The sequence below is a fragment of the Ixodes scapularis genome, unplaced genomic scaffold, assembly GCF_016920785.2.
Source record: "Ixodes scapularis isolate PalLabHiFi unplaced genomic scaffold, ASM1692078v2 PGA_scaffold1__304_contigs__length_218370807, whole genome shotgun sequence".
NCBI classification, from domain to species: Eukaryota; Metazoa; Arthropoda; class Arachnida; order Ixodida; family Ixodidae; genus Ixodes; species Ixodes scapularis.
The window spans coordinates 68,423,036-68,450,606 of record NW_024609846.1 but is presented as its reverse complement, the minus strand read 5'-3'; the positions used below and the strand labels follow the sequence as shown (position 1 = coordinate 68,450,606).

At 48.9% G+C, this 27,571-nt stretch overlaps 1 protein-coding gene across 1 annotated transcript in view; it reads right to left on the bottom strand.

Annotated features, from left to right (window-relative positions):
- LOC8051826 overlaps positions 1-27,404 on the bottom strand; it is a 50,368-nt gene extending 22,964 nt beyond the window's left edge. The window contains exons 1-12 of the mRNA XM_029992818.3: positions 26,977-27,404; positions 24,860-24,997; positions 24,264-24,507; positions 23,101-23,230; positions 21,135-21,308; positions 16,764-16,847; positions 14,593-14,727; positions 13,653-13,744; positions 9,492-9,626; positions 6,200-6,282; positions 3,609-3,843; positions 2,741-2,871 (exon numbers count right to left, since the gene is read on the bottom strand). Of these exons, the coding sequence (XP_029848678.2) occupies positions 2,741-2,871; positions 3,609-3,843; positions 6,200-6,282; positions 9,492-9,626; positions 13,653-13,744; positions 14,593-14,727; positions 16,764-16,847; positions 21,135-21,308; positions 23,101-23,230; positions 24,264-24,507; positions 24,860-24,997; positions 26,977-27,177 (1,782 nt within the window). The 5' untranslated portion in view covers positions 27,178-27,404. The remainder of the gene's footprint in view (positions 1-2,740; positions 2,872-3,608; positions 3,844-6,199; positions 6,283-9,491; positions 9,627-13,652; positions 13,745-14,592; positions 14,728-16,763; positions 16,848-21,134; positions 21,309-23,100; positions 23,231-24,263; positions 24,508-24,859; positions 24,998-26,976) is intronic.
- Positions 27,405-27,571: the final 167 nt, after the last annotated feature.

The following is a 27,571-nucleotide window of genomic DNA, read 5'->3' as shown; positions in this document are numbered from 1 at the left end:
GGCCTTACCAGGACTCCCGTCTACGGGAAGCAGGGGCCGAAGTGGTGTATTGCCTCGCCCGGGGGGCCCCGAAGGGTCCAAACCTACCCCGGGCTTGGCTCAACCACCAGGATGCCCTTTTCCCCAGACACGGGAAAGCCACGCACAGTCAGACATGGGCGGGCGAACCCGCATGGCTCGGGGTCCGTGGAGACGCCACTCTCCAAACACCTGCTTTCACAGGTGCCCCCTGCGGGGTGCTAGCTTTGTGTGGTTTCAACACTTACCAGAGCAACTCCGGTAGAAAACGAAACCAAAATAGGTAAATGACCAGTATCGCTTTAGTGACACAGAATATGATCACAGCCAAAATATTACGTCAAAACAAAGCTGCACACTCCACTAAAACCAATTTTAAAGATAAGACTAGCCGCTCCTTAGCGGGAGGCAAGCGGGTTAGCTTTTAGTCGAGCCACACTAAGCGACGCATACCACAACACGCTTGTGACGTCACATCGCGGTGGCGCAGCAGTTGATTCCACATGTTGTACCGTGTACCGGAGCACCACAGTGATGTCACGTCGCAGCCGTACAGCTGATGATCAGTGCTGCCATCCCTCTTGAGCAGATAGTTTGTTTTGCCATAGACGCCCGAAATTAAACTGAGCTGTGATATATATAGAACCTACACACAATGTAAAAAAAATCATGAGCCATTCTACTCTGAGAAGGTGGATGACTAGCAAAGCTGTTTAGCACACAACACAGACGTGCAACAGAAGCCTGAACAAAGGTACAAACACATTTATTGTCTTGATCGGTGGTCATCGTGACAAAAGGATACGCACACACATTTATTTGATGTATTCTCCGCCCTGCCACGTTCGTCGTCTTGCCCCTTTCGCCGCACGCGCTTCGCATTGTGTGCACGATCTTCATCGGTGAAGTTTGCCGCCCGCCGCCGCCGCTGACATTCTCGGTGCCGTTCCCGCCGTGGCTCTTTGTAGGCGCTCTTCGGGAGTATGGACTATAGGCGGTCTCCCCATTACGACGAGAGAAGTGAAATATAGAGCTATTGCTAAATTACCCTAGCATCAAGGAGAATACAGAGAATGGTGTTCAACGCGCCACACGTGCCGGCGTCTGCAGCAAGAACTGTTCTAAAGCAAAAGCCTAAAACAAACGGCATCTTGAACGCACGTTTGCCATTGCTTTATTTTGGTTATTTACTTAGGATCTCTTATACGGGGAAGGTGCGCATGTGCGGCGCATTCCGTGTACTGGAGTTGCCCTTTAAGAGAGACATCGCAACGAAAAAATAATTGCTGTCTAAAGGAACACATATAAAAAAAAATTTACCACAAAAAATATTTTTTTCTTGCAATATTTTTTTGTTGCTAGACGCAATTTAGGTGCAGAACATGGAGGTCACAGCCCGCTAAGCCCCACCCCGTGCTTACAAGGTGCTTACATCTCTCATTACCATCTACGTGCTGTAATAGTATTTTAATCGACCATTTGTTTACGTTTGAGAAGCAACTAATCAAGATAGAGTCATTATTGTTTTCAAACGTGTTCCGAGATTGCTTCTCCCACTTTAGTGTGAAACGTTAAAAAACATGGCTGCCAGCGTCTGCGAAGCTGCAAAGTGCTGAAAGAGCGTAGCTCGTTGAGCTCGACAATTTTTATGAGTGCGGGTCTTTTGAGCTTTGAGTTTTGAGCTCGTCAACCGACATTATTTGCAACAAACAACTGTCGCAAGTGTGCACCTTCGGAAACGCTGTGCAGATGCCTGTTTTTGCTAGCGGGACTGGCCCAAGCCTAGCGTCCCTATTTTGATCAATCTGGCTCGATGCATTTCTTTGTGCGTGTTGGTGCTGAATATAGACGTTGGTTACCGTAAAAGCGGCACCGCCGCTCTGTGAATTGTGTAACCGTTGTGATTGTGACTATGGTTTCAATACCGAGAAGATACCTACACAGGTAAGATTTTGCGAGCCATTGGGCTGGAGGCAATTGGGCGTTCGGCTCGTATCAAGTTGGTCCGGGTATATTCCCGTCATTCCGCTTCGAAAGGAAAGTAGCTCTCAAGTATTGTGGTGCACCTGGCCCGCCAAAGCGAACAAATTTTACGTGACATTTTACATGTGCATCATGACGCTCTCTCACCTTGCTCACGGATGCCATGCAAAAAATAAAACAAGAACATAAAAACTGAAATGACTGCATATTTATTTTGCTGCATTTTTTTAAAGTCCTCTCGGTCACTCTTTACCGCACATCGACGGACGCCGACAGACGCTCGTATTGGTCCGTCGCTTGAGTAAAATACAATGCTAGAACGCCACTTTCATGGTCGAGTCTTGCGAGTGTTTTGGAAGTTTTTAGACAAAGGCAGAATAGCAGACGGACGAAGGCGAAAACGGACGCACGCCGATGGGCAGCATTTGTGTCAGCGTCCTTTGGGCATGGCAGATGACGATAGAAGGTGGTGAAATAGCAGACTGTGCTAAAGGCTGCCGTGCATCTGCTCACACATCTAGCAGGCATTGTCAGATGCCAGGAAAGACGCACCAGATCTCGGGAAAGGGAGACACCAGGCCTCTTAGCGTGTTTGGCCGAGCAGTCAAGCCAATCCAGCAGTAATAGGCGGGGCAACTGATTTGTGGGTGGGGCTTAGAGCGGACCATGACCTCTACCTAAATTGCATCTCACAGCATATTGCATTGTCTGTTTAAGCGAAGGAAAGAAGGAGACGCACCTCGACGCCGTGTTCCCCCCGGTCGACGTAGTCGCCCAGGAAGAGGAAGTTGGCCGGAGTCAGCACAGGCCCCATTCTCCACAGGGCCTTCTCGAAGCACACCAGGTCCCGGTAATTCCCATGGATGTCCCCTGCATCGTCCAAGCACCAACGGGTGACCGGGAAGTCCGGCGTCGAAGAAGTGAAACACGGCTTCCAAGAGCAAGCTCGATACCAAAATCTGGTCACCCGCAATCAACACTTTTGTGGTCGGGGTTTTTTTCCCGAAAAAAGTTTTCCAGTGGTCAGGGAGTATGTACAGTGCTTGCCAGCAGTTCAGGCCGAGAAGCATAGAGTGGAAACACAGAGGGCAAAAAGTTGCTATCTTCGGTTTAATTTCATTCTGGCATGCATTCACTTTCGCGACATTCTGCTGGTCTTGAATTTTGAACTGTAGTTACTTTGTGCAGCTCCTCCGTCGGATGGTGAGCTCTCATCCTCTGAATTCAATTCTGAGAAGTTTAGTCTTAATTGGAAAAGTCAATGCTCTGACTGGCACTACCGTCAGAGCAGCCCACGTGGGAAGTGACCACCTCGTGCATTTCACCCGACGGAATGAGGTGCACCGAAACGAGTACCAGAACACGGTGCTCTGGAACAGGTTACACTGTAACACGTGCTAGCTGTAACACTCCGCATTGAAATGCAGTGTTCTGTAATGCAGTGCTCTGTAACGTGGCGCTCTGTAACGTGTTGCCCTGGGAACGCAGTGCACCGGAATATGGTGTGCCGGAATCAGATACCTTGGGAACACGGTGCACCGGAACAGGGTGACCTAGAACGTGGTGCCCCAGGAACGTGTGGCGGCCTAGGGGGAGGCATCACTCACCGAGGATGTAGGTGGGCACGCTGAGCTTGAGCAGCCTGGGCTCCGCAAACATCACTTCACGCGTCTGCTTGCACATGGCCACCAGGCAGCGAGCCAGTGCCTGCCGGTCCACCTCGCCCCAGCTGAACTGGTCCTTGGGCATTCGGCCAGCCCCCACCCGGTTCTCCAGGTTCTCCTTGCGGATGGCCCGCTCAAAGTAGCGCAGCCCCGCCAGCATCTCGTTGGCGTGCGACTTCTGCAATCGGGCACGTCAGGCACTCCACAACTCGGGAAATATCGAGATGCTACAACGGGTCATGCCGCGTGACGACCAGAGCTGTAAAGTAACTAATGGGCCTCTTTCGAGTAACGAGTGCTGCCTCGGGGGGTTTGTCTGTGAAGTATACAGACGAAGGGCAGCCAATATGCCTCCACCGATCGGAACACATTGGCATTGTGCCACTGTATTGGTTTTCATTGAGTTTCATGCCCCATACTACCGTAAGCCAGCCGACAGTGACTAACGAACTGCGACATCGGCTTTTTGGATTTAAGGTAGCGCGGCTAGTTATGTGTTTAGTGAAAGAAGAGGTGCTCAAGACCATGAAGGGACATGTGACCACACAAGCAGCAGTATTTTTTCGTTTCATTAGAATGAGTTGCTAGTCAGCACTTGTCTTGTGTTTCTTCATCTCTCTGCTCTTGTCTTAGTAGCGCTGTATTTCATCATGAATTAAATAAAGTTGACAAAGTGCTAGACCAACTTCAACTCGTTGCGGCCAAACGAATGTGCATAACTTTTTGTCTGCTTTCTTTCTCTAATTTCCTGTGGCTTCATCTCTTGTGACCACCAATGCCAGCACTTATGATTTCCTGTGGCTTCTTCTCTTGTGACCACCAATGCCAGCACTTATGATTTGCCACATTTTTCTTCAGTCTTTACCTACCGATATGAGATGCTCCGACAGGTCACGTCACGTGACAATGCGTGAGACACAAGACACAAATGATGGAAGCGACTATATGTTTTCAAATGCCTATACTCTATCCCAGAAACATCTGCACTGCTCACAAAGAAGCAAGTGCATGGCTTGGTATAGTACCTTTTCTGCGCAAATTCTCGTACTGTTATGTCTCATTAATATGAACACCAGCTTGTCAATTTACCTAATTGTTCAATAAATTTCATACAATGATTTCTGAATAAAATACATTTCTGAATAAAGAATTGTATCTGCGGTGATATGTGTAATTCTGACGCCGGCTACAAACCCTCCCCTCACGTCATTGAACAGACAGTGTGAAGTCAACAGACCCTTCAGACACTATTGATATGACCAATAATTTATCTGACACCATAGTGTTTAACTGTACAAACTGTTCACTATCTACCAGAAGTGCGTTCAGATATGTAAAAATGCAGAGATTTCGCAAGGCTCTTACGCCTGGGATGAGTCTCAACTGGGGATATGGAAAAACCTGCGTACGTCGTGACCCAACTAGTTTTGTGATGACATGAGGTGCTAGAATTTTTGTACGCATTAATATTGCATTTTATTTTTACAGCGGAGTTGTTAGGAGCTAGACTCCCGAGGATTGTGCCCGGTATCAAATGCCTGTCGACACAAACCTACCTGGACAGCTACCGCCATCTATAAGCGACGGCGGCAAGCACACAACCAGACTGCTTGCCGCCGTCACGCGTAGATGGCGGCAACCTTTCCAGCTATCATACAAGAATGGATAGTTGGTCGCATTGGTGGGAATTCATCGTAGGAAACAGTGCGAAAAACAGACGACGACAAAGAAGTACACGTAACGAGCGCAGCGCTCGTCACGTGTGTTTCTTCGTCCTCGTCTGTTTTGCGCGCTGTTTCCTACGCTCTCATCAGTTTCAGTTTGGACTTAGGATGGGTCGGCTGCGCGCCCTTTCGGGGAAAGAAGACTGGCTGCGGAAGGAGCGGCGACGTATGCAGCAGCGCGAATGGGGCCGCAACCGCCGCAAAGCCGCCGTCGCCTCGACTTCCACCGCGTCGAGTGCTTCAGATTCTCTTGCCTAAGAAGAGCACATCGCTCGCCTGGAAAGCCCCCGCCGAGAACAGAACCAGCGATGTAAACGGCGCCGGCGGGCCAACGCCACGGACGACGATCGTGCCACAGAGGCCAAGCGGAAGCGCGAGGCCCTGCGACTGCACTCCACGCAGGCTGAACAGTTCCCGGGCGCGACGGCGAGGTTCCGGAGGGAGTTCGTGGATTACTCGTTTGGCGTCACGTGCGCCGCGTACGCTGCGTGGGACTCTGGTTCGCCAGAGACGTATCCATGATCGGCGGCGTGTCGGACGTGAAAAAACGGGAAACGAGCGCGTGCGCAATGTGGCAATGTATCGAGTACAGCTCCGCTGGTCCTCCTTCACGAGAGTGGAAAGGCTGAACATTTTTTTGTTACTTTTAAGCTCTGACCCTGCCGGTGAAACAAACTCAACTGTGAAAACAAAAGAACACCGCCTCATAGATCTTGCCATTAGTCTCCTACGTGGAAAAGGGAGGCCCACATCTGTGTCGCTGTCTGGGTATTCCAACGGCCTTTGAATAAAGAAAAAGACGAATCTCACCTGGTTGAACGAGTCCATTGAAGGAAGGCGCTCAAACCGCGTCTTTTCGCTCAATCTCGAGCTCTTTGTAACAGCCGAGGTGCCTGGAAGTGCGAGAGTAATGGTACTGCTCACTCGAGTCCAGAATTAATCAAGGCAGCCAGCCGAGAGCATCAGCAGAAGCACAACTGTTACACCTAAACTGAGGAAGGATCTCCAATGAGTTCAAAGATATGGGCATTTTATGCATGTTCACTTTTCTTCCTCTATAATAAAAAATCTTTTTCCATGCCTACTATGTCGGTAGACAACAAAGAGATCAATGTTGGAAAGTTGTAGAGCGCATTGAGAAACTCCCATTTAATGTGTTTACTACATAATACCTATGCTTTGTGCATTTTTTTTTTCTAGCCTAAAAAGAAAATTTACAAATCGTTAAAAAAAACGTGTTACAACGCACCTGCACATACGTGGTGCTTGCAGCACTCTTAGATGTGCACGGAATGAAGTCGACCTTATTGCTGGCACGCTGTCCGAGACAGGGCTTCATGTTGGTGTAGGCCCCGAAGATAGGCGCGAGCCCCTGCTGCTGCACAGCCCTGTCTAGAAGAGCGTGCCAGTGATAAGGCGGACTTTGTTCCTTCAAAGCACGTCTTAAAGTGCTGCAAGCGCGATGTGCGGGTGCATTGTTACGTGGTCTTTTATTATAATTTAAGGGGCTTTCTTTTTAGGTTACAAGGAAAGAAGTGTGCAAAGCATATAGCATAACCAAAATTTCAAAATTTTCGTTATCCCGCTATGTTTTTAACATATTTATAAGCCGCTTAATTCAAATGGTGTTTTTGTGTAATTCATACCTTTTATACCCGCGCCCCGTTGAGTGCTCTTCTTTCCGAGCACCCGTGCACTGCAGAGAAGCAACACCCGCGGAGCTTGCTTTTGCGGGTGCCGCTTCTCCGCAGTGCACCGGTGCTTGACGAGAAGCGCACTCAAGGGGGCCGCATGCACTTCGCAGAAATTTCTACAGGAACTTGCACGGATGCTGAGACGTGGCGGCATGACACAGGTTCACGTCACAGCATCCGAGCAGGTTGCTATGACAATAGACCGATCTCGCAGCTAGTTTGAGTACGCCACCGCTGCCGACATGCATCGTGGGAGCTGTAGTCTTTCTGCACGCGCGACAACCCTGCTGGAGGTCTGCGCGAGCAGAGCACGAGGAAGCATGAGCTGTCTCGTGAACTGGCGTCTGCCTCCTAAGAACTACAGTTATGACGGCGTGACGCACGCGTGGAACGCTTGGTGAGATCGGTCTATTGTCGCGCGGTGCCCGTTTTCATCGCTCATCTGTCCCCTGTGTACAGTTCACATTGGATAACTTCTCGGCATGACAAACAAACTTAATTTTGAGTTGTCATGTGCTGTCTAATCAGTTCATCATAAACAACATTATTGAGGGATCAATTAATTGATGTCATACATTTCACAAATGTTTCATATGTGGCAGACCTGCTTATGATCAGTAGACCTATGTAGAGGAAGTCATCAAATATCTGCTGAGTATGTGTAATCATTCATATGAAAAAGCATAATTTTATCTTGCATCATATTTAGACGAGTTTGTGATAATTCAAACCAAATACGTGACTTCCTGGAGTTTGAATTAATGAGAGCATACTCAATCCGATAGGTTAGGCGTGTTCGTTGGGCCGCGATGAGGCTTCCACTAGCACAATGCACGATGCCAGTGATTTCCTGCAAAATAAAGCTAGACAAACACTGAGTGCAGACCTTGCAAGTGTTGTCTTCTTTTCTCTTTGTGTACAAGGTGTCCCACTATGCATTGCCAAATGCTCATTCTCCACCCAAATGTGGAGCTAGCGGTCCGAACCAGATGCCAAAGTTTTAAAACTAATTGTTATCTTAATCAAGAGTTACTAGTGATTTTCTGAACTTTTCAATGAAAACTTTCAGCCTTTCCACTCTGGTGAAGAAGGAAGACCAGCGGAGCTGTAGCTTCTGTTCTCGGCGGTGGTTTTCCAGGCAAGCGATCTGTTCTTCTTTCGCAAGGGAATCTGAAGCGATCGAAGCAGCGGAACTTCAGGCGATAGCGGCCTCGCGGCGGTTGCAGAAGCATTCGCGCTGCTGCGCACATCACCGCTCGTTCAATTCCCGCTCTTCTTCCTACGAAGAAATGTTTCTGTCAACTGTGAGTGACGGCGGCAACCAGAGTGTTGTGTCGACCACAGGTGTCAACATTTGTTTCGTACTGGACACGGTCCTGGGGAAACTAGCCCTTAACAGCTCCGCTGTAAAAAACTTGGGAGACGCTTAAGTTTCGCCTTTAAGAATGGAATGCGATAGTGTAATCAGGCCCTGTTCGCAAAGTCTTCTTATTCAACCCGCGCCCTTTCCCAGCCGTGCAAGCGTGTAAGCGTGGTCTGATTGGTAGCGTCAAGTGACGTCGCATGACGTCGGGTGTTTTCATTGAAATTTTTCCACTGAATATGGAGGGAAAATGTTCCGCTAAATTTGGGGGGAACAATTCCCGCTAAATCTGGGGGGAACATTTCCCGCTAAATTTGGAGACAAAACTTTTTGCTAAATTTGGCGGGAAAGTTTTCCGCCAAATGTGGCGAAAAACATTCTTGCTAAGTTTGGCGGGAAAACATTCTTGCTAAATATGGCGGGAAAATTTAGCGGGTCAATAGGGTAATGACGTCACAGTCACGTGCAACATCACACGTGGCTGCATGCATTGAATTATGGGATCCTCTGGTCCCGCCGATGTCGCATTTTTTGCGCCATGAGCTCCTAAACGCTGTCGCGTTAAAAATGGCGGCCAACGGGGCTCCTGATTACATGAAGCTGAATGGCATCTATTACTAAAAATGCGCCAAAACAGGCTCCGTTTTTCAATTAAAATTTTCAGAAAATCACTTGTAACTTTTAAATAAGATGACGGTCAGCTCCAAAACTTTGGCATCTAATTCGAGTATCTAGCGTTACCTTTGGGCAGAGAACGAGCGTTCGGCAAAGCATAGTTTGCTTCTGCGACATAAAAAACAAAACAATGCCGTAAACATTTTCTTTCGAACACGCCGTATACTAAAACGACAGGAGCAATATGAGTTCATCCGGGCCACCGATGTTCGCGTCCATGCCCCGTTGCGTGAATCAACCGAAATGTGTGGGATTTCTCCTACATTATTATGTAAGCTATACGGTCAAATCCAAACAATGGCACAAGTTCCTGCTGTGGCATCCACCTTAGTTAATAACGAAGTGCTTGCCGCGCAGCAGGGGCCCTCACCTTCGAGGTCCCAGAGGGAGAGCACGTCCACCAGGGTACCCGTCCTGCGCACCTTGACCGAGTGGGTGGCCAGCTCGTAGTGGCCCAGGGGGGACTGGAACCGGTGCGTCGTGTCCGCAGGAACGGACTCCTCCGCTGTGGGACGTGGGGAAACTGGACTCACGGGAGGCGCACGCTCGTCGGAGGCGACGAGGTGGAAACACAGAAAGAATGGAACCTGTTGCATATTTTCTTTTTTCTCATTAAAGATATTACAAATTGGCAATAAAGCGGCAAAATTAAAGGAAACATTCATTCGGTCTCCAGTTTGTTCTCACTATTAATTTCTGGCCATCCAATGTGCCCACTCAGTTTAAACAACCTACCGCAACTATCTGATGAAACTCTCAGAGGCCTGTGCACGCTCGTGACAACCCTGTCGAAGCAGCAGAGCAAGTCCTACGCCTTTGCTGTGGAAGCTTACACACTGCAGGTTGTCGCCAGTGTGCACAGGGCTCCTAGAGTTTCGTCAGATAGTTGCGGTAGGTTGTTTAAACTGCTCGTCCACATTCCATAGTCGGAAGGCAGAAAACACAGCAGCCACGCCACCACACACTGCCCGTACGGTTGTCTCCGACGCCTCCACCGTGCTTCTGTACCCACAACGCTTGCCAACATTAAAATGGCGATGCTCTCAGTGTTGTCAGACCACCAAGCAATTTCGCATAAGGTCTATTGTGATTAGTAGCCAAAAGGTTAGTAAGTCTATGCTCCAGAATGCAAAAGCCTGGCACTCCATTAACTAAACCTGGGGTCCTCAAACTGTATTCCAGAAAATACAGGAGTTCCCCAGGGTACTGTCGGGGGTTCCCCGATCCCCCAGACTTCCTCGGCCATTCCTGTACTGAAGTGAGGCGTCTTTCCAGCTTAAGCACTATTCTAGCAGACCTGAGAAACATTCCTCAGCATGTGCGATGTCTCCTTTAGAGGGATACTTATATAAAATTTGAAATATACCCGTCGTGTTTGGAAATAAGCTGAATATTATTCACAATGTTTGTAAATGACAATTGCACATTTGCATTTTGAGCCTGATGGCTGTAGTTTTCATTATACAGTAAAACCTCGTTATAACAAAGTTGAAGGAGCGGTCGTAGTTATTTCGTTATAACCATTAGTTTGTTATAGCCAATGTCCATTTCTCCATACTATTAGCAAGCAAGGGGAATTATGATTGCTTTGTTATATCCATTAGTTTGTTATATCCCATTTTGTTATAACGAGGTTTTACTGTAAACGGCCCACTCTGGCAAGCCCTTGGAGAGCAGCGGTTTCGCCTAGTGATTTTCGTTTAAACGAGGTTTGCAAGAGAACTATCTCACTGTTCGAAAAACGAATGACATAGAACTGTTTATTAGTAGCTTTGACATTACAATTACCCGTAATGCCAGAATTTCTGAACTTACCAAAGTTGCCTTTTAAAAGCTCCGTAAGATTCCGCACTACCATAGGGCATCGATGCTGGGGCCGAGAGATGCTCCTCAGTTATTCGTCAAAGATGAATAACCGAGATCAAAGTGTCTAAAAGATGGACAAGAGTGCCACTGGAAGCTGACACTCAAGTGTGATCTACGTACGGCTATTAATTTTTTTTGCGGAGTACAAGTTGCTTTTTTGCTCTACGTGACATCATTGCTGTTTTACAGCAACAGCTGTACTATAGGCTTGTAGTACCGGGCGAGTGTTGTGTTGCTGAAAACGAAAGAAGCAGGCATGCATTTATTGCAGGTGGCTTTGGCACTGGGAGAGGGCAAGTGAGGCGGCGACACCCTCGCCCTTTTGCCGATAACAGTCACGGTTGAGGTGCGGCACGTTCGGCCGATCGCGATTACGCTGGGGGTAGTGCGATCGAGCTCCCCACCACCTGCTTTTTCTCGCCTTTGGTCGCCTGTTCCCTCGATGCCCTAAGCCTTTGTGCACAAGAATGGGGTGGCTGAAGTGTACACCGTAGCGAGCAGTGGCTGTTTGACAGTGTAAATGCACTCTTGAGAATGAATGTCCGGGGGATCGGTGGCCAAGTGGGCAAGCACACATCAGCTCGGAGCCCGTGGAACGAAAGCTCGCGCTGCAGAGCCCAGGGATCCTCGGTTCAATCCTTCCCCCGCTGCCTGTTTCTGTCTGGATGAGCATTGTACCGGCGTGCGGTCGTGTATCACTACTGCGTGGTGCAAGTTAAAGACCCCAGGCTAGCGGTTGTACTGCACTGGCTAAATTGCTCATCTACAGCGGGTGACTCGTTGCAACTTTGAAATGACTGACCAACTACACGCTGTATAAATATCCACACAACCCCAATTATTATTATTGAGAATGAACATCGTTGATGTGCAGGCGCCTAGGGTCTCGCCCCAGGTGATATAGTCCGTTGCAACTCAAGAGGGTAGGGTGAGAGAAAGGAAGGCCAGAGAGGAGGAAGCAGACGGAACGCTGGAGAGAGGAGGAGGTTTCCCCCTCTCTTCTACAGCATTCCGTCTTCTTCTTCCTACCCAGCCTTTTTTTTTCCCTCGTCTTACCTTCTTGAGCTGTAACTTACTATAGGATAAAACACACTCCATGTCAAGATCATGCTGTGCATGAACGTGGGCACGTAGAGGATAACATTACCGAGCAAAGAATGGACACGACGGAGCAATTTGTTCAGCGTGTCCGCAAGAACTTGTTTTGTGCTAGCTGTTTTGAGGGCGATTGGTTGTGGTTTACGCGACACTGCACGACGCAACATCGCCGGAATGTTGAGTCAATCACGATGCAATAACATTGAAATGTCTCACCAGCTAACACTGTGCACCAAAGCTTCCATGACTGCAGTAGTCGTTCTGTGCCGATGCATGACAGGTTTTAGTATTATACAATGTATTATTTTTCTCGATGGAAAAATAATACAATCTATTATTTTTCTCAAGCGATGTCTGACGGAAGTCGCGCATCAACGGCGCGATCGGCGGCACCGTTGTGTCCGAGAAGCGAGTTCATAGTGGGTTCCCGCGTTTTTGTCCGCGATCTGCGCACAATATCGGCTTGTGTAACACGCTAGTTGCTCCCGCGTGTATACAGCATAGTGAAATGTGAATCTACTGCCTTCGCGATTTGCGGTATCCGTTCCCAAGTTCGTAGCGGATTCCCGTGTTTTTGTCTGCAAGTTGTTCCCGCGTGTATATTGCATCGTGAAATGCGATTCTGTTGCGTCCGCAATCTGCGGTATTTGTTTCTGTGACATGCGAGTATGTAGCGTACTCCCGTGTTTTTGTCTGCGACCCGCAGGCGCGATATCGGTTCTCGTGACAGGCAAAATTGTAGCAGGTTCCCGCGTCTTTATTGCACCATGAAACTTGAATCTGCTGCATTCGCAGTCTGCAATATCAGTTCCCGTGAGATGCGAGTTCTCGGTGGGCTTCTGCGAGTCCTTCGCACTGTGAAACACGAATCTGTTGCGTTGGCCACTTACGGTATCCTTTTCCATGACACACGAGTTTGTAGCGAATTCCTGCGTGTTTATTGCATCGTGAAATGCGAATTTGCTGTGTCCGCGATCTGCGGTATCAGTTTCGGCATCATGCGGTTTGTAGCGGGTGCCCTGGCGCTTGTCATCAATTTTTGGTAAAGTTTTGCTGTGGCACCCCCAAAGATAGCCCACCCCATCTTTTTCATCATTTATCTCTTCATTTTGGGTGGGTGTCCTTACGGGATTTTACGGTACCCTATAAGTCAGTTACATTTTTGTGTAACCTGTAACTTGGTTAAGTTACATTTACTTTTTGAAATCCTCGATGCTCTCATTGCACGGAGGTGCTGTTGTTCACGAAAAACTCTCATTTGGCCCGGCAATCGTGCTTGGAATCGGAACCTAGGCTAGCTGACACAAGCTGCTGCCCACTAGAAAACTACAATTCATCCGTTCATCCATTTGCAAATCGGCGTCACTAGATCGAGCCGGTAATCTCAGCACCTATAGCCATCTTTTGTGCGATGCATCACAACTGCAATGATAACTTCGCATAATTACCGCAACTGTAACGAGTCACAATTGTAAGCGTGTTACTGTCATCCCAGCTCAACAAAGCATGATATCCTTCTGTTCTTACTATATGCTAAAGCTTGGACAGAGACACCGGTCCAACTCACAAGTGACGCTCTGGTCCATGACATCACTTCCAATGGTGGGGTGAAACATCTTGGACTTCTTTGACACCGGTTCAATGAGAGACTCCTGCGTGCTGTGCACGAGGAAGACAACATTAATTGATTAAAAAAACAACTAAAAACAAAACGCAGATAGCAAACATGTTTTCTCGGATGTACGCCATCAAAGGGACATTGAAGCAAATTTTCTATTTTGATTTCGAGAAATGTTGGCCAACAGTATGTTCCCAGCGCACCGATGAGTTTTTGCAGCCTAGAAAAGCTTTGGCGTGTCAGAAACAAATCGAGTTAAACCACAAGTGGCGACGCGGTGGTAGTTGAACGACCGAATGACGATGCGGTCGAATCGCGAGAGAAAGTGGAGAATGGTTTTGGGTTTAATACTGATGACTGTACAGGCATGAACTTGTAACTTTGAAATGTAACTAAAATTAAGAATTCTAAAAAAAAACAACTTAGGATGTTTGATTAGACTTTTAATAGTTCGGAAATAGGCCACAAATCATCATAATATATTTTTTCTTTCTTCAGGATGCTTAGTGCGTATAAAGAGAGTAGTCACAATAAAAAGACTGGCTCTAAAACCTTTCTTAAGTTCAGCTTTATTAAAGCTTTTTCATTTTTTGTTCACCACTTTGGGGGTGGTGGTGGGTGGGGAAAGGGGGAGAGGGGAGCACATAATAAACGCGCAAATCAATAAGAAAGTGGGCGAGAACACTCGTGGGAACGTGCAACGTTACATGAGGACGTTCAGAAATGCTTGTTTCGAAAGAAATTGTGGAATTAACCGGGAAACAATGAAAACACGAAGATCAATGTTCACGGTCGAAACTGAGCTGCCAGGAGGTAAGCTTGGCCGCCGCTGCTGCGGGAGTCGTCGTCGTCTATTTTGTGCGCCGAACAACACTGAGCGGGGACTCACTACTTCTTCTTGAGGGCGGGAAGAATGGAGGACGGAGATCGGAAGAGGAGGGAGGTGCCCCTGAACTTGAGCTGGCCGACGGCGAGCAGGAATTCGTTGAGCGGGAGCTGGCCGCCAAAGGGGAGGTTGAAGCTCCTGAGATGAGACAGAGGCAGACATCAGACTGTGGGACTCTTCCTCGAGGCCGGTTCACACGCTCGCATTTGATTACAACCGAGTGCTGCATGTTGCCTTGCGCTCTCGTGATGAGAGGACCCACTGGCACACTGGTGCCATCTATGAGGAGGTGCTGGAACTGCATTTCACTAGAGTGAAGGTTTTGTGGCATTTGCGGGATCAAATGCACATACTATCTGTCAGAAACAATACTATGTAACTTGGCTGTAGACTTTCCAATTTCAACCGAAAAACTACAATAACCGTCTGCCAGTGTCAAAAACGCTAAACTGGTTCAAACCGAAGAACACTCATTTCTTGAAATATTTGTTTCAGCTAAAATCGTTTGTGTTCAAACGCCTCTTTGACTAATACTGTATTTACTCGAGTACATAATAGCCGCACTGTTTATGAAAAAAACCCGAGGGTTCGCTTTTCCGCGGAGCATGCAGAGCGCCAATCACCGCGATGGACAGCACAATTCCTGCAGTTTACAGGACCGAGATAACGTCTTCGAGCGAAGATACCATCTGTGAAGATTGCATATGTATGGAGAATCGTGTTCTCGATCTGGATATTTGCTGTTATTTATGTGCGACGCAATGATTGGCTCTACATGTGTTCTGTGGGAAAGTAGGCGCAAGGGCCTTGTTCATAAATAGTGAGGCTATTACTCGAGCAAATACGGTAGTCTTATATTTTTGTGAATTCTTTTTTCACGTCCGACCAAAGTGCATCGGCAAAATACACCCACGTCTTAAAAATAAATAAACGCCGCAAGACGTCTGCCCATCTCCCTTATAAATAAACGCCGGAAAATCTAAGGCCTAAATGAAACACTGTAAAAAGATTTTCAAGCCGATCGTAACAAAATGATGCAAAAAAGAAAAAAAAAAGAAAAAAAAAAGGAAATGTGCAGAAATTGCGTGTTCTAAGGCCACCCGACAGATGGAGCCAGTCTTTTCTCTCGTCCCGAGAGATCATGAGACTGCGCAACACACTCGGTGGACAGAAAACACAAGTGTGTCAAGCAGTCTTCAGTGAAAAAACCAAGAGAAACCATTGGACAAGCTTGGTAAATGAAGCAAGAACATAGATGGCATTATGGACAGAATTAAATAGAACAAGCAAGCGGGACAAGGGGTTGTCCCGTTACCCCCTTTTACTTGTCTGAGCTAAAGAAGCTGCTCGAGCACGTCGGTAGTTTAGCCCCTTATAAAAACAGACTTTTCGTGTAAGGCTCGTCAAAATATTAGGAGTTTGAAGAAATTATGCACCTGCGTTAATTTCTTATTTTTATCTAGATAAAACGGCTTATGTAACGAGCCTGTTAGTGGTGCATTGCGAGTGTAAACAAGACAAGGCGGCGTCACGTGCAATTAAGCGCTAGGACGGCACTGATGGGGCGTGAAATCAGTTCTCCGTCTTTAACACTGAGCTGTACCTAAGAAGAGGAGCTCGGCAGTTTTATGAGCTACCCAAACTAAACATACTCTTCCGAGCATATTATTTATTACCTCTAAATACAAAAAAGCTATTGAGAAAACAGCACATAAGGGCTATGACATAACCAACATTAAAATTTGCCAGCTTTCTCCAGTGAGGTGGTGTCACACATTGCACACCATGCAAGTCGAGCAGGCAACCTAAATAACAAAGTATTTTGTGCATTTTGTTAAGTTTTTCTGGTGTGACCATCCCCAGCATTCATTTCGCGCCCTCAAACATCCAGAACAAGCTATACCCCCCTCTTATTACAACATCTGACATCACGTTTTCAGTGTTGCTGGAGAGCCACTCAGTCTGTCGGACAAAATGAGTAAATTTAATAATATTATTAAAGAAAAAGAAAAGAGTATTGTGACTTGTAATTTGGTTACTATTTTGGATCTGCCTTCCGATATGTTGAACCAATCTTGAGGCAAATCAGCGACTACCATAATTTTGCCGGAGCCTTCAAGCTCCGAAGTATTTCTTTAAGCCCGCTGGAAAAGAGGCAGAGTGCCCTTCCTCACGCTGCGCTGGTAGAGGTGAACTTGTCGAGCGCTGCCTCGTCCATGGTGATGCCCCTCATCTCCTGGATGTCCTTCACCATCTTCCTGCAAGGACCCCTTATTAGCACATGGGCAGAGTCGGACGCGGGGCCCCGCCGCCCGGTCCTACGGCACGGCGAGGTCAACAAGAGGTGAAGCGGACGCGTACAAAGGTTGCAGAAACCAGTTTCCCCAAGTAGAAATGTCTTGCTTACTCCCGTTTGCGTGGTGCTACTCAATATCCAATCCACATCGAAGCCTCATTCTCTAATCAGGGGTCCTCAAACATTTGAATCCCAATAAACCCCCCTCCCTCTTGACAGACAGCCGATCCAAGGAAGCCCTCCCAGCCTAGGCATCAATGCAATAAAGTAGTGTAGAAGCGTACAGACTATGTAAATGACAAAGCACAGAGTAGGGCGTCTTTGCAACATACCTACTATGCATCAATAGGTGACTCATTTTTAATAAAGCGGCGTTTGAACTGGAAAAAAAAGGCTTTCTTTAGGTGCTAGGGACGGTCAGGGAAATTCGGAGACTTGAGGAACCTGCGGGAGCATCTCGAAGAACCCCTGCTTGGTTCCTAGGAACCCAGATAGAGAACCCGAACTCCCCATACACGAACGAGTAGGGCCACTCTAGCGTTCTCCACACCCTTCGTCACGAGATAGAGCCGGTTTTCCAAACGTCGCGCCTATGACGCATCGCGATTAACAAACCATCCGCGGTACTGAAGTCCGCTTCCCTGACGCCGAAGCGCACGCCGGGAGTGTGCCGCCCGACGGGCGCCAAATGACGCGCAGAAAGGATGGGAATCGGATCCAGCCCCCCCCCCGCTTCGACTCGCGACGAAACACGGAAAATGAAAAGCGCCTGGGCATGCCGCGCTCGCACGCCCCCTCGAAACTTTGTGGTCGACCATTTAAAGTTGCCGACGGAACGGCAACAACGGGGCGTCTCTTTCTAATGCTAGGCCTCCGGCACGCGACCCCCGCCTTCCGCCGCGCGTGCATGCGCTCTAAGTGCACGAGGCGCCAAACTGTCGTCGAAAGTAGGAAGCTCGAGCCGAAGGCGGGACGACTGAAGCTCCTCTCCGCCATTCTTGCCTCGTTGGTGACTTCAGCTCGCGCATGGCTGTCACAGTGCCATGGTGCCTCGAGGGCGTCTCCAACCGGTGCCTTTGGCATCCCATTCCGCCCGCGTGTCCAAAAGTGGTCCCTAAATGGCAACGAACGACGTCGCAAGAGCCGGAATGTCGTGCCGTTGGATGCCACGATTCCGGTTGGTCATGGAGGTTCCAACAAAAAGCATGAGGAAAGACGAGCGTCGCCGTCGTCACAGCGTTTCGATTACCGACCGCCAAAACTTTTCCGCGGTCCATCGAGCCAGAGAGAGACCTGTGGCAGAACAGGTGTCCGCCGCACCCGCTGCAGCTGCCGCGATGCCGCCGAGACTGTGGCAGCCGACGGCGTGACGCATTGACGACGTCGCTAGGCGGAAGTCGAGAGACCATTCATTGGATGTGGTACACACACTAGCCGGAGACACATTCCAGGTATGAGCACCTTACGAAATTACCGACCGATCGGGGATTTGTCGTGCGAGAGCTGCCGGGACCAAAATGGATCGAGCGGACCGACCATAGAGGAAAAAAGGGTTAAGAACAAAACAAAAGCATAGAAACAAATGATGTAATAAAAGTAGCTCGGTGTTGAGCAGGTTTTAAGACAAAACCCAGAGACTGGGGAAAAACGAAGCACATGGTACAGTACCCGCATTTGCACGAATTGTGTATATGCTAGGAGATGAAACCCTACGGAACAATGAACTAGCTCGTTGTTCCCTAGCATGGATGTGTAGGGGAGCCCTCAGGGACCCGCCAAAGTGACGGGGGACCTCGTGCCGGCAAGGGAAGGGGGGCGGGTACAAAATGAGACGACTGATTGCGGCGTGAAAAGGGCATCCTTTACGATTATGGACGGGAGAAGCGAGAAGCATAGAGTGAAGGGACGAATGGATGGACAAGTGGTAACCGCTGTAGCCTTCATGACTGGCAGTAGCTTGCACCACGCAGCCTTGGTCGACAAAGGGCATTCATTTTGCAAAAAAAGAGAGGGCAGCGGGGGGGGTCGAGGGTTGAGCTAGGGGCTTTGCAGACCTTAAAAATGGCGCCGGGGTCCACGGAACCCCTTTCAAGAATTGCCGGGCTAGCCAGTACATTTCAAAATAATTAAAAGAGTGCATAAGGCAAGGACGCGTGAATATGATGCAATTTGGTTAGGAGGTGTCACAAGATAGCTACGTGGCGTCTTTGCATTTTCAGGGTGCTAATGCCCCAGTTCCACCAGAGCAAGAAAGAGAAATGACCGACACCAACGAGCCTCGAGCTCGCGCCTGCAGCCTGTCGGTGTCGGCGGTCTCCATCTGTCACTCTAGAGGGACTCCGCCATTACAGTTCTTTCAGTCGCCAACAAGGCGAGAACCGAGGAGCTTCGGTTGGCCCACCCCCAGCGCGAGCTTCCTACCTTCGACAATGCCTCTGCATCTCGAGCACGAGCGCGCACGGCCAAAGCACGGCAGGAGGCACGGAGCGCACTTTGGAGTCCGGGCATTCGAAAGACACGTCCGCACTCTGCGACTAAACAATATGTGGACGGACGAAGGAAAACACTGCCTCGGCTTGACCATGCGCAGCCAGAAGACTGCGAGAGCAACGGTCACAGACAGCCCAAAAAACATGTGCAAAGGAGCCTAGATGGAAAACAAATGTCATAAAATAAATTTTTGATGACAAAATGAAAGCCGTTTACAACTTCCTGTAACGCCGAATCAGAGCACAGCTCTTGAGGAGAAGGGGAAGGGTACTGAGGGAAAGGTATATCCTTCCTCCCTCCTCCTCACCTCCTCATTTTGTCTGCTACTCCTAGCGGTGTCGCCGTCGCCCCACGGGGGTCACGTGACGTCACCGGGGCCACGTGACCTGACGGGGGTCACGTGACCCGTATGAGGTCACGTGACGATGACGATGGCGGTCAAATTTGGGGGTTTTACGTGCCAAGCCTACCACGGGCATCTGGCACGCCCCAGCGGAGGACTGAGGATTAATTTCGACCATCTGGGGATCTTTTGACGTGCAGCCGAAAGCTCGGTTACACGGCGCCTTCTCCGCAATAAGCCTCCGTCATATTGCGGGCACCTCGGTCGGGATGACGATGACGGTGCGGATGCCGATGACGTCATCAGTGACGATGACAATGCGAATGCCGATGACGTCATCAGTGACATCACTGATGTGACGATGACGATGCAGATGCCGATAACGTCTTCAGTGACGTCACGCGTCCCATAATGCACCGCGCGGTTACGCCGACGGCGATGCCAACACCGCTCAAGCCGAAAAAGGGTGCCTAAGAGCTGCGCTCTAAAAAACAGAAAAGTTTTAGAGTCATATTTATAGCCTGAAACGACTTTGTAGTTAGCGCCCGCGGGAGCCTGCGGAAAAGTGGCAAGAGGCAGTCTGTGACTGGCCACTATAGTCGCGTGGTGCCTACTCTCTTTCGGAAGCTTCGTATAAGCTCTGAAAATTGCTCATTAATCTTCACTTTTTTGTCGCCTTTCTTTTTTTAACGAGATATTTTGAAGCTTGAGAGACAAGTATCAGAAAGTCGTCTCTTCCGGTTCGGCTCGTACAACTCGAGCGGTAGTTGAGACCCGCTGGCACCGCAGTCCAGAGGCATGTCGCCGGCCTTGGAGCTTTTTGCGGGGAGGTGTGCCAGTCTTTGAGGTGTGTCCTCGTAGGGGCGAAGTCCTAGCTGTTTGATGCATTCGAGAAGTGTACGCTCAAACTCCGGATCCATCGCGAAAGACGCTGACTACCGCCGCTACCAATACCGGCACAAAAAGCCAAGAATGCGTTGCGCGCCAAAGTTGAGCGGAAGTCGCACGAGGCTCGCATACGTTTTTTAGCCGAGCAGCTGAATCAATCCGAGTGGCTTACCTCTCCTCCACGTGGAGTGCATGGGCGCAAAAGAGAGAAGCGGAAAGGAGCACTGCTATAGCTAGCTTGACAAAAAATTCTCTCAAGCCATAAATATAGCTCTAAAAAATTTTTTTTTCGTTCTATATTTGTTTTACATACATTTTTCATCCAGACTGCTCCAAAAACAATGTTTTTCCTTTGCACATGTTTTTTAAAGAAATGTGGGCCATAGCCCGTCGTGTACACACTTTTTGCTTCGCGAATCGTCCTTCGGCGTTCCGATCACCCAATGCGGCAACGTCGTGGGCTGCGGAGCGATGAAGTGAAGCTCGAAGTGCGCCACGCCCCGCACGTATACCTTCGAGGGCCCCCACCTGAATTCCGCATACTCCATGACGCCGTCGCAGTTGCCGTCGTAGAGGCGGAAGATGTGCCGGCATCTGAGCTCCCCGGGGGTGCCGCCGTGCTGTGTGCCCGGCTCCATGGCCGCCAGGCCGAGGACCAGCTCCTTCCAGGTCAAGGCGCCTCGGTTGTGCACGTCCATGGCCCTGGGGGGAGACGCCGGTGAAGCCGCCAGGTCGTGTCGCCGTGCCCACACACATCGCGTGACGTTGCTAAGGCTGGTTCTTGCGCTTGCATCGGCAACAGAGTGCACTGGCAGCGTCGCGATCTCTTGCGAGAGAATGCACTCGCACGCTGGCACAGTCTATTAGGTGGCCCGGGAACTGCATTACGCTACAACAAAGGTTTTGCAGAGCCTTTGCAAGATCAAATTACGTACTATGAGACACACTTGTTTATAACCTTGTCAAGAGTTCTTCGCGCCCACAAAGAAAAAAAGGATGCACAAAAAATAAAAATATCAGAAAATTGTGAGTGTTTTATGACTACCCGATAAATATCGCCGGTGTGTTTTCCCATCGTAAGAAATGATGAGTCTGCACAATGCACTTGGTTGCAACCGAATGCAAGCGTGCGAACCAGGCTTTAGTGCAAATGAGACATTGGGGCTTTTTTGCGTTTTACTTAGACGTGTCATCAACAAACGCCAGATATTGGTATTGCCCCAGTTGTTGTCCAGGATGCCCACGTTCCACTGCACTATTAGTTTCAATAGCATCTTCTCAATCGCGTAAAAAAAGAAGAAAAAACAATAGCAGCTCGAATATGCCAGCTGCGTCGCACGCCGTACGTGTTCTCGCCAATCGAAGATGCGGCGAGTCGCAGCAACGTGTCTGTATGGTGAAAGTTCCGTGCCGCACAGTCGGTCCTAAAACAGACGATTGAAATCCTCGGAACATTGCCGTGTCGCTCACCACTACCCGGCTTATCACTGCGTCGAGCTGGCTGGTTCCTTCCTCGAACCTGCTCGTGGGGAGGGAAGGGGGAGGGTCGTTTTTCCGTCCCTAAGCTTTGATGCGACGACCCTCGCTGCTATAACGGAGCTTCGAACGTCAGCGTGCGCCGTATTATTTCATTGTCCCAGCTGCGACTTGATCGAACACCGTCTCTGCTACAGCGAGGCCAATGGTACGGAAGTCCCATTCTATCGTGTGAGTGACGACGCCTGTGAACCGATTGTAGACTTTCCCATGGGTGACGCGGAGATAAGACGAAAAATGGGCTCGTCCGGGCGTTGTCCACTTAATGTGCGGACCAATGCCATCCCTATGATGATCAACGAAGCCTCATGCTGCGAGGGTCAAAGCCTCTTACGTAGAGCTCGAAACCAGTCTTCCTCGTAAAGCTGCCTATACACGCGTCAAATGTTCTGTCGCAATGGATGAAAGGAGCGTCGTGACCGACTCCGAGCAGACGCAAAAGGGTTTCGTTCCATTTTGCATGCACTGCTTTTGCAAGCAAAGCACGTGCACTTGGCTCTTGCCGGGCAGCAGCGCCTTCTTCGTTGGCGGGGAACAACGCTACACTGCCTGCTCTGACAAACCGAGAACTCTAACCACGAGTCTGGGGAATCGGTGGCCGAGAGAGTTAACGCACCGTAGCTCGGAGCACGTGAAGCGAAAGCTTGTGCCGCAGAGGCCAAGGATCCTGGGTCAATCCACATCCCTGCCTGTTCTCATTTGGATGAGTACCTTGCCTGCATAACCCCAGGCTAGCGCTCGTACTGCAACGGCTGAATTTCTCATTTACAACATAAAGCAGCGTCGCCATACCTCAAGAGCCGACCGACCTTACTCTGGCAAAACACAAACATCAAATGTTTGCATCTTTTTAGTTAGCAGTTTGAATTTTGCCAAGTATTTTCATCCGAGGCATTTGCTGTGAAAATTATTGAGTTACAGGCGGTGGGACAGCGAGAAGGAAGTGCGTTCGGCTCACCGGAAGAGGTCCCCGAGGTAGGGAGTCTTGTCCCAGCCAAGGGAAGACAAATAACTCTGGAACACGTGCTCATTCATGTACGTGCTGGGGCGTGCAAACCTGAAGAAGTCGAAACGCACCATGTCCTGCTCTGAAAAGTGAGGACGAAAAAAAAAATACAAATCGATTTACCGACTTTGCTACTGCTGTGGCGAAAGATGTCCATTTGTGGGCTGTGGCAAAAGATTACCATCATAAAAGTTTGCTTAGAAGTAATGAATCGTCTCTGATTGAATGGACCAATGTACTTCATGCACGATTGCTTCGGTATTGTTTTACATTACTAATTGTAGTCATGTGCGAAGAGTGGACTTTTAATTCGAAGCGAATAGTGGTTTTGGCCGAATAAGCCTTTCACTACCGTGCACCATGCTTACACGAAAATTCGGCTGAACTCTAAGGTTGTTCCCAATCTTCCACTTGTCCACTTCTAAGCTCAATTAATTTTAACATTGCCATATTTATGAACTACGACATGTAAAAGACAAAACTGTTGCAGCTGCCAAATTGAGGGGATTTAAAAGTCTGTTTGCTATATGCAGATATTCTTTCTTAAATATCAAATACGAAAAAACAAAAAACGACAATAAAACAACCTGCTTCCATGGCTTTCTCTTTAGACAGCAAGATGCTGTAAACATCTGATTCGCTAAAGAAGGCTGGCAAGCAAAGCTGCCGCCTACTCGAGTGAATAAAATATTTACAGGTTTCTGTTTGCCACTAGGCGCCGTCGATTTTGCTGGAGTCATCAGTACCTGCGAAGCTCATGAGCTCTGCTGGTATTGCTTCCCCACAGTGCACAGGTGCTCGGTGAGAAGCGCACTCAATGGGGCTAGCTCGCTGCAATCAACACCATCGAATAGCGTATTATTCGAAACTACTATTCGCGCAACACTGCTTATTTGAAATTGTTTTGTGTGGTTTATTTGCTACTGTTCAGAATTGTGCATCCCCCTCTGCTGCTGCGCTGATGCTAGGATCGCGGCAGGCGACAGCACGCCACTTCTACGACGTCGTCGGATAGAAATCGAGGGACCACATTTGAGGATGCGGTGAGCACACCGGTCGGAGCCGCGTTCCAGGCACCGCGCCACCACAAAACGAACTGTGGCGGACCGACTCACCTGGCTGGCCGAACTTGGCCGACTCGAGCATCTGCTCGATCTGGGACTTGGCCGACACGGTCTGGGAGGTGAGGGCAGTGGTGGCGTTGATCTCGACAAAGTCGCAGTTGGGTGGCAGCGTCTTGTTATGGAGCAGTTGCTTGCACAGCTCGGTCGGCTCTACCCCCATGAACGGGTAGGGGCGCAGCTTGGCCATGCGCTGGATCTCCTCCACCGCTATCCACTGCAGGCGTACCTGCTCCCCCTGCGGACGCCGCGCGTGGACGAATCGGATTGCTTATTACGCTTCGTTTCACCTCAAGTCCGGATGCAGCCGACACCACGAGCTGATGAGACCAGTCAAATGTTTCCATCAGCTTACATAAATTTTACATAAATCATTAACATACTCTCATTCACAAAAGCCGTCACGTCTCGCCATAATAAACGGTCTAGAAATAGAAAATTGTCATATAGTTCGCACCTAAAAAATACTTCTAAACATGTATAGTAGTTATTGGCCTATAGTCCAAGAAATATGCTTTGTTCACGACACAAAAGCTCCCAAAAAACAATCATTACTTTTGATGATGGAAGACAGTTGAATATACCGGTACCATTTCGTCGGCTCCTTGGTCAAGCACCTCGGGCACACGGATCATGAAGATGACCCGCGTGAAAAACGCCCGGTTCAGACCCGGCTGTATCCGCAGCATCTGTATCATGCCCTGGTTGGCGTACGTCTTGAGGGACAGCTGCAACAATGGCGTGTAGTGAGACCGCTACGCCGCAACCTTTCGTCGGGTCAACGGACGACCTGTCAAAGTCTGCCATAGCCTGGGCCCTTAATGGTTCACACACTTCCGTTTGGTTGCAACTGAGTGTGTTGTTCAGTCTTACGATCTCTTACAAGAGAATACACTGGCGCCATCTATATCGATAGATATGGAATGCTGGTATTTCCACATATATTACCTCTTTTTTTTTTTTATGAAGATTATTCTTTTACCATGGACTCACCTTTTACAATTTTATAATCAATAATTTCTCATAAATAGTATGTATATTTGATCTGACAAATACTGCAAAACCTTAACTCTAGCGAAATGCAGTTCCAGGGTCACCCCATACATAGCGCTAGAGCGCTCTCGCAAAAGAGATCACAAGGCTTCACAGCACTTTGGTTGCAACCAAGTGCAGGCGTTTGAACCAACCTTAATCTGCCTCACACATCTGCACTTGAGTATGATTGACTGTGTTGCATCCGGTTCTAACTGCTTACAACAAGAGGAGACACTAGGGACTTTAGCAAACTGTTAGTGTTCCGTGTACCGCACAACCGTAGCCTTCGAACCAAGCTTCAAAGGCTCTGGTAGTGAGGTGTGCGGAACACGGTAATGGATTGCTAAAATTCCTTATTGGTAGCTCCGAACACTTCCGATGTGCATAATGTTGGTCGTTGTTGGCGGCACATGCTAGCTCCCATTTACTGTCTGCCAAGAACAACAATTCTGAATTAATTAAAATAGCCAGTTCGGCAAAGGAGAAAACACCAAGAAAATGAGGAAAAAGCAAAAAGTGAATGCAGGACAAAGATCATATCTTGCGTTTACCTTTGGCTTTGTCCTCATTTTCTTAAGATTAATTCCTTGCGATCAAGCCAGCCATTCCTGTCAGATTTAGCTTGATGTTCTTGGCAGAAGAGAAGCATTGTATGCAAGGTGTCATTTTTAAAAGCCTGCACTTGCAATGCACCTACTTCGCTGTTCCGGTTTTCCTAGACAAAACCAGAGCTATATATTTTAATAGTTTGGTCAGTAGGCGATGAAGGCGCTGGAGAGAAGAAAAGTGAAGGAAAGGGGGAGAGCGCCAAAGGAGCGAGAGGAAGGAGGGAGCAAAGAGGAAACAACCACCATTTTGATGCAACACACGTTGGGCGCAGAGCACTGTTGAGGCTATGCGTCGTCTGCTACGGGCAGACTTCTTTTTTGCCTGAATAAAAGTTTGCTGTCAAACGTCGAGAAAACTTTACTCATTATCTTTTTCACCCACTGAGGACTAACACTATAATTTTCTTGCCAGAGCCAGCGAGATAAGAGGAAAGAAGCGAAATTTATATCGATTCCATGCATTCCACCGGGCGCATGAATGAAAATGCTACACTCCCAGCACAGCTGTGAAAGAGCCCGGAGTTCACACGCATGCGCTCGCGCCTCTCACTCTGCGCCGCGGGCTGATTGGCTCACTCGGTTGGGGGGCGTTACGGCGGTGAGATTACAACTGGCCAAACTCTCCCAATATACGGCCCTGGAGGAAATCATAACTCGGTTCGAACTTTCAAAATCACAAAGGTCACTCGGGAAAATAAACTACCATTTGACCCTGTAACGCACGCAAGTTCTTTCACTTCAGGTGCGAGCGAAGTTTCCCTACACGACGCTTGCACTCCACGCGCGCTCGGTACAGACGCTGAAAGCGTGGAGCCTGCCCCTGTAGCTTCTGCTACGCTCGCACGCGAAGTGAAGCAGAGTGGGCTCGGCAGCTTATTTACCGACGACATCAGTCGAAGTAACCAAAAGAAAAGCTGCTCCAGACCAATGTCCAGACATCCCACGTCAAAGGGCGTACGAGACGCGAAATAGGAGGAAGTCAACGAGGAAGCGTTCGCATCAGCGCCGACAGGTGAGGACAGGGCGGTTTCAAATAGCGCGGCAAACGAGCGAGAGCGCCCCACCTCTTTGAGTAACGATTCCACGGCGCTTTCCCAGCTTTCGCCTTGAGCTATGTCCTTGTAAGGCAGCCAGAGTCCCTTGCTGGCACCTTCGACCAAGCCGCAGCGCATCTCGTGGTTGTAGCACAGCAAAACCACGCAGTCGTCGAACGTCTGCACGGCGTCGTCCGTCCGTCTCGGAGGCGAACTGGTGGCCACAGCCATCGGTAACCACTGGCTGGGGCCGCTAGAGCTCGCGACCGCACCGCGTATTCTAGAATACCACACGCACACTCGTGCAGCACACGCAATACACCAGCACAAGCGCGCGCGCGCTCACATAGCTTTCGCTACTTTCACCGCCCAAATTTCTGGGGATTCAAGACACCGCACAAAACACACGCGTAAAAAAAATACACCGTCGCCCGAGGAGCTGGCCGAATCAGTTGTCTGTCATTTCGTTTCGTAGACCACCAAATAAATAAACATAAAAGCAACCCATAAAAGAGCGTTATATTAGCGTTACTATAATATCGATATAATATTTACGTTATCTTAAAGAGTTCTATGTTGGATTAGTTGCGCTGCGTCGGGTGCGACACTATCGGCCCACTATCGG